Source organism: Pipistrellus kuhlii, unplaced genomic scaffold (genome assembly GCF_014108245.1).
Source record: "Pipistrellus kuhlii isolate mPipKuh1 unplaced genomic scaffold, mPipKuh1.p scaffold_m20_p_3, whole genome shotgun sequence".
NCBI lineage: Eukaryota > Metazoa > Chordata > Mammalia > Chiroptera > Vespertilionidae > Pipistrellus > Pipistrellus kuhlii.
In genome coordinates this window covers 55,657,850-55,674,210 of record NW_023425529.1, presented here as the reverse complement: position 1 = coordinate 55,674,210, position 16,361 = coordinate 55,657,850, and the positions used below count along the sequence as shown (strand labels likewise).

Here is a 16,361-nt window from a genome sequence, read left to right as displayed (position 1 = left end):
AACTATAGATCAATTAAAGTCTGAGAGAATCTTGGGGCAGGCTGTTTAGTAAGAAGGAATTTTGGCAACAGAAAACTGTGGGCTGTAATAAGCCCAGAGAATTGACAATTGCAGATTCAGTTCTTTATTTTTTCACTCTCCCTGTGCTTTCCAAACCTTCCATAATCCAGGATTGGATCTGCTGGCTAAATTTAAGGAAGAAGATCAGTTCCTTATCTCACACAATAAAAAGAGAATTCATTCTAAGAAAACCATAGAAATACGCACAACAGAAGATTTTGTATAAGACATGTATCAGTGGGCTGTATACAGTAATCAAGAAATAAACCCTAATATCCAACAGTATAGGACTTAATAAATTTTGTGATAGCTTTATAATATAGTACTATGTGACCAAGTAATCATGCTGTGAATCAAAATTTACTAACATGAAAAAATGTTTAAATGTGTATTTATTTTAAAAATTGCTTAAATAGATTGCTTACATCAAGGATCCATTAAATGTAGGTATATTTATGTATATGCATACATATACACATATATAATAAAATTTCTGAGATTTCTAAAAAAATAAAATAAAATAAAACAAATGAAGAACAGAAAAAAACACTGGCCTCTCCCTGGGTCTCTGGGCCCACCCTGTAGATTTTGAATTTGCCAGCCTCCACGATGGCATGAGCCAATTCCTTAAAATAAATCCAGGTAGATATATAGACAGACAGACAGACAGACATGTCCTATTGGCTCTCTTTCTCTAGAAAACCTTGACTAATACAAGGACGTCCTTTGTTCAGGAATTATGTGATTATGTCTTTCCTGGATTTTTTAAAGTTAAAATGTCACTTTCCCTTCAAAAAATCTGGAAATCACTGTTTTATGTGATAAATTTGAAAATGTTTGCACATGTGTTTTCATTTAAAAGGAGATTTCTGGCTGAAACCGGTTTGGCTCAGTGGTAGAACGTCGGTCTGCGGACTGTAAGGTCCCAGGTTCGATTCCGGTCAGGGGCATGTATATTGGTTGTGGGCACATCCCCAGTAGGGGGTGTGCAAGAGGCAGCTGGTCAGTGTTTCTCTCTCATCCACGTTTCTAGCTATCTCTCTCCCTTCCTCTCTGTAAAAAAAATCAATAAAATATATATATATATATATATATTTTTTTTTTAAATGTTTAAGTGTTTTAAAAAAATAAAATAAAAATAAATAAAAGATTTCTGTTTTTCCCCTCTTTTCTTGGTGGGGGGAAGCTAGACAAAGAAAAAAACAACTCAGGTTAACGTTTTCTGTCAGGATGTTTTCCGAAAGCCAAAGCGATGAACCCATAAAAAAGCAGAAGCTGCCACCTCGGAGGGCGGCCCGGCGTCAGTGTGTGCTGGGACTCCATGCCCGGCGGCTCCCGTGTGGCGGGTGAACACAAAGCAAGGGGTGTGGCAGCCCCCCTCACTGCATTCCACCTTTCAGAAACAACACATCTCAGTGCACCTAAAAGTCTAAAATCATGAAAACACCATGTTCCTAACTCATCAGCCCTGAAGCTTTCAATTCTAGTCCACGTTTCTAGGGATTCTTGTGAATGCCACAGATTTCCTGGCAAACCCTGGAAGAAAATGTACAGCCGGAGAGCGTGGCTGTGCTGCTGCCCTCCTGCCGGGCCCCGTCACCCTGTTCCCGGGTCTTCTGCGGTGCTGGCCCCCGCCGGAGCTCAGGAGTCTGGGCAGCCCCGAGCTGAAGAGGGACAGCGCTGCCCCTTCCCCCGCGCTCCGACCACAACCACGCCCCACGTTCGTGCTGAGAAATACAACGCCGGACACTCTGAGCAAAACATCCTTTCCCCGGAGCTGCCTTGCTTTCTGCTCCAATCAAAGCCTTACTTGCCCCAGGGTCTTGCTAAGAGTTAAAACATTTAATTTCAGAAAAAAGAAGATGTTTTGCTGAGATGGAAATTCCACATCTCAGAGTTGACATGGAGTACAGACAGAAGCTGAGAGCCAGCAGTGGGCATGCTGCTACTAAGAAGAGAAAAAATCTCCTCCCCACTATGTCCCATTGTATCACTTCCCCTCGGAGGCCTGGCCCTCAGCCCCTGTTCTGGGTCCTGATTAATGGCACCTGGACTCACCAGGACGCTCAAGCCAGAAGCGTGGGGTCACCTTCAGGCTCGACCCCACCTATGTAACTGCCCAGGAGGTCCCATCACCACAGTCCTCAGCATCTCTTCCCGCCCCCCACCACCTGCTTCAGGGCGTAATCATTCTGTGCAGCCACTGAGATCATCGTTTTGCTGGGAACTCAGCCCCTAGTCTCTGCCTAACCATCATCTACTGAACTCCGGTCAGAGTCCCCTCCGTACACATCAGTCCAGTTTCACAACGCCCCTGTTACTTTCTGTTTTCCCCCCACATCTAATCAGCAGCTCGCATTGACTCCATCTGCAGAATGCATCCGGAATCCCTCGGCTTCTCACCCTCTCCCTGATCTTCCCTAAACCTTCCTTCCCCAGGACAGCCTCGGACTAGCCTCCCTGCTCCCTCCTCACTCCCCACCGTTCACTCTCCACAGCTGGCTGGAAGCACACAGAGGGTCACACCTCTGCTAAAGCTCCAGTGCACTCCCATCTCCCTCCCATGCCCGCCATCGCTCCAGCACCACCCCCTACACACCCTCTCTGCCTCCCCCCTGCACATGGGCAGTTTCCCTTCCAGCAAAGCCGTCCGTCCCCTTTCAGCCTTTGCCTCTTCTGCCTCCTCCACCTGAGGCACTTCTCTGAGCCTCCCAGGCTGCTGGCTGATCACTCACATGTGCTCTCCTCAGTGCGGCCTTACCTGACCCCACCCCCACCATTCCCCACCTCATTACCTTTGTTTTCGTCATAGAATCTTTCTTGACCTGAACGTTTTATTTCTCTTGTATTTACTGCCCATGACCCACTGGCAGACTGTAATGTCAACAAAGCCAGAGAGGGGTCTGTTTTCCTCCCTCCGCATTTAGGTCAGTGACTACAATAGAAGAGGATCCAAAGTTTCATCAAATGCCGTACGAGGGCAGGCAGAGAGACTAAGGCACCCAAACCCAGTCACACAGCAAAAGCCCAAAGGAAGAAATGAGAGTGAGTTCTGCTCCTTTCAGTGAATAAGGACAAGCTGGACGGACACAGGAAAAGAGCAGTGAGGAATAAATGACGCTGAGAGCTGGCATCAAACTATGCAAGGTCTCAAATGCCCAGTTAGATAGTCTGGACTAGGGGTGTCGAACTCAATCAGAGAAGGGGCCAAAATCTAAAATCCAGCCTAAATCGCGGGCCGAATGGTTTACTGAACAGTCATAAACTGTCATTGTGATGGAAACGCAGCGGAGTGTAGTGATGACAGCGTGGTGCGGGCCACATTGCAAGGCCTGGCGGGACGGATTTGGCCCGCGGGCCTTGTGTTTGACACATGTGGTCTGGACCTTATGTGGAAGGCTCTTGACACAGGAAAGAGCTGAGCACTTAGGGGGGTAATTGCTAATGAGGTGTAGGGTGTTCTGGGAGGATAGGAACAAGGGGGGAAGGCAGCGGGTCAGCAATCCTCCGAGAAGATGAGATAAGGCTCTAAAACTGCCCAGACTTGATGGAACGAAAGTAATTCCTGAGAGCTTCATTTTGCAGTAAGTCTATCAGCGGGAGGTGGAGGGTGAAGGCAAGGTGGGTCCGGCTGTGTAGCTGGGAGAAGGCCGTTTGAAGTGGCGAAAGCAGAAAGAAAGAGTCAGATGCTGGGCTGTGGTCCCAGGAAGTCAATCCCAGGAACACAGCCTGGGGCGCCGGTTCATCCCTGCTCTTCAGTGCGGAGAGCGTTCAGGGAAGCACAGACTTTGTCTCCACCCGGGGCCACTCACGCGCCACTGGAATGCAGTGGACAGTTGAGACTATTGGTTAACACTGTGGTCGGCAAACTGCGGCTCTCGAGCCACATGCGGCTCTTTGGCCCCTTGAGTGTGGCTCTTCCACAAAATACCACGGCCTGGGCGAGTCTATTGTGAAGAAGTGGCGTTAGAAGAAGTTTAAGTTGAAAACATTTGGCTCTCAAAAGAAATTTCAATCGGTGTACTGCTGATGTTTGGCTCTGTTGACTAATGAGTTTGCCGACCACTGGGTTAGCACATCATCAGTGCAAAGGTGACAGCTGAAACCTGGAGAGTGGAAAGGGTCCCCAAAGGAAAGAAGAACCGACCCCTGGAGAGGCGTGTCCATCAGAGGGAGGGAAGACAGACCCACGATGGGGAGAGAAGAGGTGGGGGCGATGAGATAAAGGTGGGGGAGATGTGATAAGGCACCACTGGAAGGGAGGGAAAGAAACACGAAAACTGCAGCAGCGTGTAAAACTGCTAGAAATGTCAGGGAAATAGTCAAGAGCAAGACCTAGGGCCAGGCCTCCAGGCTGACAAGATGCCTGGAACCAGCCGCCTCCATGGAGCTGTGAGAGACAGGTGAGCCAGGCCTACAGTGGGGAGAGGGGGAGATCTGCAGAAAGAAGGTGCAGCAGACACAGCAGCCTCTCCTGCAAGCCCATCGCTAAGGCCGCCTCGCCTGCCAGCCTCGGGCAGAGAGAGAAACATCCAGGACCAGCAGGGCAGCAGGGAGGACATGACAGAATTGAAAAACGCCGGTTCCACACCCTACAGCCAATGCAACACAAACAGAAAAGCTGGGCGCCCTGGCACACATCAGCAACTGCAGGGGGCGACAGGTACAGCCTGAGCACATGAGAACACCACTCCTACCATGAGGACTTTGCTGGGACTTTCATCAGCCATGGCACAGGTTCTTTTGGACCCTCGCAGCTGGGCTGGATCTCCGCCTGCATTCGTTTCACCAGAGAAAGGCACTCTCCACCCGCCAGAGAAGGAGGCAAATCCCGGGAATGCGTCGAACGCAGCGGCAGAGGCCTGGACATCGCTGGTCCCCGAGTGGGCGGCTGCAGGGAATGGTGATGCTGGAGGCGGGGTGCTGGGGCATCTGCCGTCCTCAGAGCCCTTGGATGGAGATGCACCCTCCGCTGGAGACTCACTGGAGGAGAGCCAGTCTTGCAGGAAATGCTTTAAACGCGTTTTTCTGCGGACGTTGTTCCTGAAGATGGCGCTCCGGAGATGAGCCTCTTCTGCAATGACGTACACCCGGCTGCGGCCGCGGGTCACCGCCGTGTACACGTGCTGCCAGTCCTGGCGGCCCGCCTTGCCCACCACGTAGACCACGGTCTGCTCCTCAGAGCCCTGGCAGGGAACAACGCATCGGGAGACTCAGGACTGCAACAGAGGTACAGACAAGTCCTCCAGGTACCACTGCCCGCCGGACTGTCCATCCCCCAAGAACCTGTGTTTTCTAATTACGCTGAGAACTTTACATCTCACAGATCCACATCTGGCTTGTGAAAACCCAGAAATAAACTTTAAAGTCTGAGTACAGTGCCAAATAATGAAATAACTTAAAATGGTTGTATAAGCTTGTGTGTAAATGTATTATCCCCACTCTTACTTCATATTACAAAAAAACAGACATTTTAAAAATCCAGTGGTAGAATCCTATCTAACAAAAGAGTAATATGCAAATTGTCACTCCAAGACACAAGATGGCCGCCCCAATGTGGTCAAAGATGGCTGCCCCCATGTGGACCCAAGATGGCTGCCACAAGATGGCCGGTAGGGGAGGGCAGTTGCGGGCAGTTCGGGTTGACCAGGCCTGCAGGGGAGGGCAGCTGGGGGGGATCAGGCCTGCAGGGGAGGGCAGATGGAGGGGACTAGGCCTGCAGGGGAGAGCAGCTGGGGGGGGGACCAGGCCTGCAGGGGAGGGCAGTTGGGATGACAAGGCCTGCAGAGGAGGGCAGTTGGGAGCGACCAGGCCTGCAAGGGAGGACAGTTAGGGGCGACCAGACTGGAAGGGGAGGGCAGTTAGGGGCAATCGGCCCTGCCAGAGAGCAGTTAGGCATTGATCAGGCTGGCAGGAGAATGGTTAGGAGGTGATCAGGCTGGCAGGCAGAAGTGGTTAGGGAAAATCAGGAAGGCGGGCAGGCAAGCAGTTGGGAGCCAGCAGTCCTGAATTGTGAGAGGGATGTCTGACTGTCTGTGTAGGCCTGATCCCTCAAGGAGTCCCAGTTTGGAGAGGGTGCAGACTGGGCTAAGGGATCCTCCCATGCATGAATTTTGTGCACCAGGCCTCTAGTGTGTGTGTGTGTGTGTGTGTGTGTGTGTGTGTGTGTTTGTGTGTGTGTATATATATATATATATATATATATTTATATCAAGTATCGACATATAGATATATGATATACTATTTTGCAAACATCAGATACTTTAAAAATAACAAGACTTTAAAAATTAAATATATATATGTATGTTTTATATGATTACAACTATGTAACACAAAATAAAATTACTCTGATCCAAAAAAGTACCTATAAAATAAACATAAATATGTGACAAAACAAAATAAATCACAGAAAAGGAAGGCAATTCTATCAAAATTATAACTAGACTGTCTCCAAAATGAAAGGCCTATGGATCATTTTTTTGTTCTACTTTTCTGTATTTCCCTTTGTTGAACCATTCATTACTTTTTTCAAGATAAACAAAAGTTTAGCAAGCCAAGAATGGTGCAGGCAAGAAAAATGCCAGGTGTCACCATGTAACTGAGAAAAGCATCGTTTTGTAGCTATTCTTAGCCCCTTTATTTCCTGCGCCACGTGAACGAAGAAGTGGTTTGAACCATTATCTCCCCGAACGCTCCCACATTCCCCTGCCAAAGGGAGGACTGTGGGGAGACAAATGACCAGATGGGCACACAGAAAATACAGATCTGCAGTTAAAACAAAAGAACAACCTTCTCTACAGCAAGCACTTCTATCTCCATAGACACCGGGAGTTTGATCTAACTCTTCAGATGATAAAAGTTTGACAAATGCTACCTTCCAGTGCTGCTCGGCCTCAGAAACTGACTCAAAGGACACTTGATTAGCGAAATGCTAAATACATTCCACAGATACACAGCACCGCTGCTCCTCTGGACTTTATTGACACTGTGTGTTCCTAAACAGGTCAAAGTCTACCTACACTTAGCCGAGTGCTTACTCATCATGTAAGTAACATGAGAAAAATTCCAGAGCCTCATAATCAGTGTCCCTGGATCACACGTGCTACATTCCACTGCCCCAAAGGCAGCTACAGTGATGCTTGAAAAATGCAAATTCACTCACATCAGACTCTTCCTGTATCGTGTAAAAGCAGTCACAGCCAAAATGCAAATGAATGTGACTGTCCCCATAAAACTTTATTTACAAAAACAGGTGGAGAGCCAGATTTGGCTACTCTACTGAGTAATACATATTCCTAGAAGGCCTTAGGATGTTACCTATCCTTCTATCTCCCTTTCCCCTCATTTCTTCTCTGACCTCATCTCCTGTCACACCCACTCTGGCCTTCTTGCTGTTCCAATTCTTCAAATATGCCCAACAGGCTCCCACCTAAGGACCTTGACCTCGGCTCTTCCCTCTACTTAGAATGTTCTCCCAGATACCCACATGGTTAACTTCTTTACCTCTTTCAAGTCTATACTCCAATGCCACCTTCTCAATGAGGCCTATGCTGGACCACATATTTAAAATTACAACTGCAGCCAAAGCCGGTATGGCTCAGTGGATAGAGCGTCGGCCTGCGAACTGAAAGGTCCCGGGTTCAATTCCGGTCAAGGGCATGTACCTTGGTTGCGGGCACATCCCCAGTAGGAGGTGTGCAAGAGGCAGCTGATAGATGATTCTCTCTCATCGATGTTTCTAACTCTCTATCCCTCTCTCTTCCTCTCTGTAAAAAATCAATAAAATATATTTAAATAAATAAATAAATAAAATAAAATTACAACTGCAGCCCAGCCAGAGTGGCTCAGTTTGTGGACCATTGTCCTATGCACCACAAGAGTGCTGGATAGATTCATGGTCAAGGCACACAGGGAAGGCAACTAATCAAAGTTCCTCTCTCACATTGATGTTTCTTTCTTTCTCTTTCTCCCCTAACCTCCCTCCCTCTCTACCTCTAAGCATGTCCTCAGGTGAGGATCAAATAATAATAATAAAATAAAATTACAACTGCACCCCACCCCTTTTCCATAGCATCTACCAACTTCTAACATAATATGTAGTTTACCTTCTTAAGCAAAATGATAATGAGATAGAAAATAAAAGAGATTGATAAGAAACTGAGATAACCACTTCTGGAGGTCCAACATAACTGAGGTTCTAGAAAGACTCAAAGAGGAAACTAAGAACATGAGATCTTAATAAAATTATTCCCATAAAAAGGTCCTAGAACTGAATGATCTGAGTTTTCGGAAGATGTGCAGTGCTAGTATTTGTGGCTGTGAGATCCTGGAAGAAATTTCTCCAGGATCTCACAGCCAAAAATACTAACACTATACATCTTCATAAGTGGTAGTTGTTTTTATCCAATAGAAACAGTCAACTTTCTTTCTTGTTTGGGGGAACTTGAGGCCAAATCTGCCTTAATTAACATCTTAAATAATTTTGGTATTTGTCAAAAAGAAATTATTGTTGGAGCAATGCTATTAACTAAACTCTAAACTTTGTTTGGATTTCACCAGTTTTTTCACTGTGCCTTCTTTCTGTCCCAGGATCTACTGTCTTAGCAAGCAAATAGGTTGGTGTGTGTATAAGCATTCCAACCTACTCCTGGCAGGAATCTTTTCACCATCTTTACCTTTATTTTCCACTTGATGTCATTTCTTTATCTTTTTTAAATATCACGCTGAATTGTGGGCATTTCTGTAGCTATTTCAAACTCTTTTTGGAACTGAGATGGGATAAGTTAAATATGACACCATTCACTTAAAAAATAAAAATCCTACACTAATTAATACCTGCCTACTTGCAGAGGACATAGGCTGACCTAAATTTTTCTGCATAAAAATGGAAGCTGATGAAATTTCATCATGAAAACAACATTCCAACCTCAGAGAGAGGAGCTCAAAACAATGAGATAAATAACAGAGCCACTAATAACTTATGAGAATTTAAGAGCATTAAAGTAGAGCTTAAAAGTAATTTTCACTAACTGCAATGTAGTCAAAGATTAGACTGGGTGAAGAATATATGGGAACTCTCTGTGCAATCTTCCCAACCCTTTTGTAAATCTAAAATTATTCCCAAATAAAAAGTAGTTCCCTCAGCCTATATGTCTCCGTTAGTTGGACATCAGCACATGCTCCAGGAGGTTGTGGGTTCAGGGCACATGCCCAGGCTGTGGGCTCAATCTCCCATAGGAGTTGTGCAGGAGGCAGAAAATCAATGTTTCTCTCGCTGAAGTTTCCATCTCTCCCTCCCTTTACCATCCTCTCCCTGAAATCAATATCAACATTTTTCTTTTAAAGTGGTTGCCTCACAAGGGTGGAGAAAGAAGGTACATTTGTCAAAACTCATCTAACTTTATAACTACAATGTGTATGCAAATTATACCCAATAACAGTTGGTTACATAAAAATATAAGTCACAAAAATCTATAAGCATTAGAATACCATTTTGCACACCTTGATGACACTATTTCTGTGTGAATGGGCAAATTCAGAGCAGAAGTAACTTATGACGAAGGTAGGAAGGCATGGGACAAGGGTAGGAGAAGTGAGGCACTTGCCTAGGACATAGAATTTAAGAGAATGCCAAGAAACTCACCAACTAAGATAAATATCCTATAAAATAAAGAGGTGATATGCAAATTGACCATCACTCCAACAAACAAGATGGCCGCTCCCATGTGGTCAAAGATGGCCGTCCCCATGTGGACACAGGATAGCTGCCACAAAATGGCCAGTAGGGGAGAGGAGCAGTTGTGGGCAATCAGGCCAGCAAGGGAGTGTACTTGTGGGCAACCAGGCCTGCAGAGGAGGGCAGTTGGGGACAACCAGGTCTGCAGGGGAGGATAGTTGGGGGGAACCAGGCCCACAAGGGAGGGCAATTGGGGGCACCAGGCCTGCTATGGAAGGCAGTTTATGGCAACCAGGCCTGCAGGGGAGGGCAGAAGAGAGGGACCAGGCCTGCAGGGGAGGATAGTTGTGGGGAACCAGGCCTGCAGGGGATGGCAGTTGGGGGCCAACAGGCCAGCAGGGGTTAGGCAGAGGCGACCAGGCTGGCAGGGGAGAGCCATTGGGGGTGATCAGGCTGGCAAGGGAGAGCAGTTAGGGGTGACTGGGCCAGCAGGGGAGGGCAGTTGGGGCAATCCAATTGGGCTGGCAGGGGAGCAGTTAGGCATCAATCAGGCTGGGAGGGGAGTGGTGAGGGGGTGATCAGGCTGGCAGGCAGGCAGGCAAGTGGTTAGGAACCAGCAGTCCTGGATTGTAAGAGGGATTCCAGATTGAAGAGGGTGCAGGCTAGGCTGAAAGACACCCCCCCCCACCCCCCCAATCCCCATGCATGAATTTCGTGCACTGGGCCTTTAGGTTTAATATAATATTTTTAAAAAGCAAAATTTAAAACAAAAAGATCCATGAAGAACAAAATATCAAAATTTTAAATAAAAACAAGATCAATAACAGTGCCATGCCAAGCAACACTGGAGACGGATGCAAAAGGCAAACTCAGCCCTGCTGATCCTGACCCTCTATCCCAGTGGGAAGAGAAGGCCTGAGGATGAGCTTTAGCTAGCATGTCTTCGCTCCTCAAGAAAGACAACTCTGAAGAAAAAATGAGTAAAGTTTATATTTGTGTAGTATCTTCTGTACTTTTGTATATTTTGTTTCCTAATTTAAAAAAATAAAAGCAATAAAAATTAGCAAGAAAATAATATAAGGAGCCGAAACCAGTTTTGCTCAGTGGTAGAGCGTCAGTCTGCGGACTGAAAGGTCCCAGGTTTGATTCCGGTCAGGGGCATGTACATTGGTTGCGGGCACATCCCCGGTAGGGGTTGTGCAAAAGGCAGCTGGTCGATGTTACTCTCTCACTGACATTTCTAGCTCTCTATCCTTCTCCCTTCCTCTCTGTAAAATATCAATAAAATATATTAAAAAATAAAAATAAAAAAAATAATGATACAAGGAATTCTATGGCTTGGCAAGCTATTTAAACAGCTTCATAAAACTGATTCTTACCTGAAAAGTGTGAATAGTTCTTGCCCATGCGTGTCTTATGCGACAAAATTTCATTAGTTTCTTAAAATCCACAGTTACCTCCAAACCAGCCATATTATCAATGGTCAAGTATCTTCTCTTTCCACAAGTTACATCAGTTATATCCTGTCATCCAAACAAAGAACTATTTTGTATGTGTTCAAATATGCACACTGCAAAGATATTCTATGGTTGGATTGAACATCTTATGCAAACACCTTATGAGTAAAATATCCTGTGTATTCAGTATAGAATTTGTTAAGAATTTCAAAAGGCTTAAAACCTACACTTGAGCACAGATTTTAATAAACACAAATGTACATTTTTGGCCCTTGAAACTTAACTAAACTTGCCTTTCTGGAAAGTATGTGTTGTCTTTCTTATTTTGAAGTCTATACATCTTATTTATTGTACTAACTATATCAATCTGCATATACTCTTTGCAAAACTACTTTTAAAGAATAAGCTTATAAGTTTAAGAGAGTGTTTCTACAATGAGAACAAATTCAAGGTGACTACTTTTATAGTTTCTATATTTAAGCAGCAACCAAGAAAATTATGCTTTGTACAATAGGTCATTTGTCCTTTGATTTTGTTACTCAAGCACTTCAAACTTATTAAAAATGTTTTTCACAAAGTCTTCTAGAAAATATGAGCCTGGCCAATAGTGGCTCAGTTGGTTTGGCATCATCATGTACACTGAAAGTTTGCCAATTCGATTCCTGATCAAGGCACATGTCTGGTTGGTATACCTACAGAAGGCAACCCATCAAAGTTTTCCTCTCTCATCGATGTTTCTTTCTCTCTCTCTCTCCCTTTACCATCCTCTCTCTGAAATCAATAACAACATTTTTCTTTTAAAGTGGTTGCCTCACAAGGGTGGAGAAAGAAGATACACTTGTCAAAACTCATCTAACTTTATAATTACAATGTGTACACAAATTATACCCCAATAACAGTTGATTACATAAAAATATAAGCAAGTCACAAAAATCTATAAGCATTAGAATACCATTTGCACACCTTGATGACATATATATATATCTATATATCTATATCTCTATATCTATATCTATATCTATATCTATATCTATATCTATATATATAGAGATAGAGAGAGAGAGAGAGAGAGAGATACATATCTACATATATAAAAAGCCAGCAACTGGAATGCCATAATGACTGGAATGACCAATCACCTTAATGCCCACTGTGGCCAGTGAACTGGCCCAATCTGGTCCAGGGCCGGCCAGCCAACCTCCCATGCCCCATTTGGAGGTGGGGCTGGCCAGCCCAATTGCCCACGGCCCCTCCCCCAGCTGGCCTGGCCCTGATCGGCCTCGTCTCCTCCTCCCAACAGGCCTGGCTCCAATCTGCTCAGATTGGGGCTGGGCCAGCTGGACACCACCTATGCATGAATTTGTGCATTGGGCCTCTAGTATATATACATAGATACATAGATACATAGATATAGATACGTAAAAGCCTTCAATGTATAAAGCCAGCATCACTCTGACACCAAATCAGACATTAGTAGAAAACCACAAACCAATATTCTCCAAACATGGATGCAAAAATCCTTGACAAAAAATTATGGAGGAAGAATGTCAACTCTAATATGACTGGATTCTGATTCAATCATAGAGCAATAAAAAAAAAAAAAATCTGCCTCTAATAGGTAAAAAGGTACTATTTTTCTATTATCACTTACCTGTTTTATGAAAAATATTTCTCCATTGCAGAGTCTAATACTTTCAAAATCATGCTTATTTTTAGCAACACCAGGAGGCATACCATCTTCTAGTTCATTACTTTTCTGACTGTAGAAGTCATTTTCAGGCAGTACATCCGTGAGATATGCATTCCTGGTACAACAAATTTTATGGCCAACTCCAAATATAAGTTTTTTCTTATGGTCTCTGGGTTAGAAAATGACAATATTAAGTTTGAGAAACCTTAATTTCATTTTGTTTAAGCATTAACTCCTACTCAGATCCAATCTGATGTGCAAAATAATCTTCATACTTTCTTTATTCCACTTTTACTCTCCAAAGTTCAACAAGAAACCAGACCCCCACAAGTGTGGTCTGATTACCTACACTTTCTGCACCACCTCAAACTCAAGACCACTGCCCAGTCAAATTTTTGTTTGAAATCTTGGCATAAATGCTGATGTCTCTTTTTCCCTGCATTCAAAAAGTTATCAAATATCTTACTGATTCCACCTTTTAAGTTCATCCTGTCCTCTGCAGTTACTCCTTTCAGTACCCTATTTCAGGCCTTACAGCACTTATACATAGTTCTATGATAATAATTATAACATATTAAAATAATAGCAGCAAATTGAATAAATGCTGGCAATATACGAGTTACTGCAATAAGTGCTTTAGGCATATTATTTCACTTATCCTTACTACAACTCTATGAGGAAATTCTGTGTATCCTCTTTCACATAGCTGGAAAGGGGAAATCACCTGCCCAAAATCATAATCACTGGGACTCTGAGTACATGACCCCAATCTCATGCTTATTAACCCTTTTGAAGGTTACCTAACGTGCTTTTTGTGTGTGTGTATTCCCTCAACTAGCACATCTATGAGTTTTCTGCACTTTAATAGATGGAAGGTGTTGATAAAGGCTCAGATACGAGTTAATTTTTCCTGTGTTAATAGCATGGCTTTTCTCCACTCATATTTCTCTGATTCATGTTCACTAAGGTGCTCTCTGCATGCAGCCTATTGCTACAGTTCTTGGACACACTATGCACATATTAGAATTTGAAAAATTCTCCTGAATTCTCAATGCTCCTCTTGGAGAAGATGGAGTTTGCCAACCTAGAAACCACAAGGAAAATTTGACTCATTTTTTTTTTTACTACATTGGTTACCAAAAAGTGAATTCCTAAGAGTATATACGATATTTAATTGAAGAGACCATCTTACTTCACAAATGAAAAAACAAAACAAAATCTAAAAAAATGTTTAAACATGTGGCTACAGTGATCAATGTCAAAACAAACAAAAGAACAGAGAATCAAGGAAGGACCACCCCCAAAGTTCCCGCTCTTGGTGCTCACTTGTATAGGTGGCCTGTGTAGTGCTTGCAACAGCAGTCATTGATGACATCACAGTCTTGCCTGAAACACATGAAAATGCAAGGGGCACCTGAACGGTAACTGTTTTATGCTTGTTTCTATTACCAACAATATGACATACTGGATTCTAATAAAAGTCTCCATGATTTTCTCCAGGAAAAAATATTTTGTAAATTTGATCTTAACATAATAAACCTTTGCCCCAGTCAGAGATCCTGTGAATTTCCAAACATAATATGTGGCAGAAAGCGCCCTGATTAGAAAATGCCCCTCTACATGTCTAACAAAGAAATACCTCAAAATAAGACAGAGAATTAACAGTGATGAACTAGAAGGAACTCTTATTCTGTACTAGCTGGTATGGCTCAGCTGGGTGGAGCATTCATCCCATACACAAAAAGGTTAAGGGTTTGATTCCTGGTCAGGGCACATACCTAGGTTGCCAGTTTGATCCCCAGTCAGGGTGCAGGTATGGGAAGCAACACATCAGTGTTTCTCTCTCACATCTTTCTCCCTCTCTCTTCCTCTCTCTCTAAAGTCAATAAAAACATATCTTCAGAGAGGATTTAAAAAAAGAGAGACTCTCATTCACACAGTATCTATATTAATAAGATGTAAAAGCTAAAGACATTAAAATATTGCAAATGTTTTACCTTCTAAATGCAATAAATTGTGATGTTTTTGCACACTTCAGGTCCTTTTCTTCGAGTAAAGTTTTAACAGCATTATATAAATCTGACAATTCAAGAGAAAACAGTTAACATGGAAACGCACCATATTATAACACTGAAGAAATGAATTCAGAACTGCTGCTAAGGGTGCAGGAAAACATCTCACCAAACAGAATACAAGTTCACCACACGAACATCAACCTCATTCCCTGCATCAGCCAGAGCAATAGAAGAGTGTGGGACAGACACCCTGTCCTCAACAGAGAGGTCAGCCACAAGCCGGCTCCTAGTTTGTAATAAAATTACTGTATTCATTGATGATTTGTGAATGCTGAATTTAAAATGTGAACAAGAGGCCCAGCTGGTGTGGCTCATGGTTGAGCATCAACCCATGAACCAGGAGGTCATGGTTTGATTCTCAGTCACAGCACATGCCAACATTGTGGGCTCCATCCCCAGTAAGAGGCATGTAGAAGGCAGCCACGTGATGATTCTCTCTCATCATTGATGTTTCTGTCTCTCCCTCTCCCCTCCTCTCAAATTAATAAAAGATATTTTAAATAAATAAATAAAATATGAACAAGAGAGCAAACTATGGAACAGAATTACTAAGGCAAGACTTCTTTCTGTTTTAAGCTCTGGTAGTACTAGTGGTAGTGAGTTAAAATTTGAGAACAGCTCTGCATATTACACTTAAATTTCATCTTCATAACACTCATATGAGGCATATATTATGTCCAAGGCTGATATTTAGTGAATACATACCAGCATAAAATCTATATGTATAGAAGGCTAAGTGTCCGACTGTCTTACTGGTAGCTATGATGTGCACTGACCACCAGGGGGCAGACGCTCAATGCAGGAGCTGCCATGATGTGCACTAGCCATTTAAAAATAAATGCACCACAGACCTGGCTCCAACAAACCAACACTCGGCTTCCCCCAAGTGGGACACATGCCCTGCCCGCCACACTCCGGAGCAACATCTCACTAAATTGCAGCCAATGCTGCCAAAACCTCATGATGCAAAATGCAGCCCACAGCCCAGTGCAACCCAGAAACAGTGGCTGTGGGTGCTGGTAATGATGTCACATAGCAATGTCCAGTTTCCTCTCCCTAGTTACTAGCCTCCTTAGAGTTCCTTCAGCCCAGGAAACAGACTTTATTGCCAGGTGCAAACATTTTACAGTTTAACCAAATGTTTGTGAAGCGTTTTTCCATGCCTCATCTCATTTGATCCTCCCAGAAGTCCTGGAGTAGATAGATAGGAGACTCAGTAGAATACTATTTTCTTTTCATCAGCAAGATATGAATAGCAATATTAAAATACCACAAGCCCGGGGCATAAAACTCATGCATGGGCAGGGTGTCCTTCAGCCCGGCATGAACCCTCTCCAATTCGGGACCCCTTGGGGGATGTCCGATTGCCCTCTCGCAATCCAGGACCACTGGTTCCTAACTAC

General features: G+C 44.0%; 1 protein-coding gene across 4 annotated transcripts in view; it reads right to left on the bottom strand.

The window, feature by feature from the left end:
- HELB (DNA helicase B) overlaps positions 1 to 16,361 on the bottom strand; it is a 42,795-nt gene that overhangs the window by 2,122 nt on the left and 24,312 nt on the right. For 2 of the 4 annotated variants that reach the window (XM_036455360.2, XM_045588224.1), the window contains exons 8-12: positions 14,881 to 14,962; positions 14,210 to 14,269; positions 12,845 to 13,052; positions 11,116 to 11,259; positions 4,758 to 5,246 (exon numbers count right to left, since the gene is read on the bottom strand). In XM_036455360.2, coding sequence (XP_036311253.1) covers positions 4,758 to 5,246; positions 11,116 to 11,259; positions 12,845 to 13,052; positions 14,210 to 14,269; positions 14,881 to 14,962 — 983 coding nt within the window. Of the gene's footprint in view, positions 1 to 3,873; positions 3,916 to 4,130; positions 4,167 to 4,757; positions 5,247 to 11,115; positions 11,260 to 12,844; positions 13,053 to 14,209; positions 14,270 to 14,880; positions 14,963 to 16,361 lie in introns of those variants that run through there. The other 2 variants (XM_045588223.1, XM_036455361.2) reach the window with 2 other exon arrangements.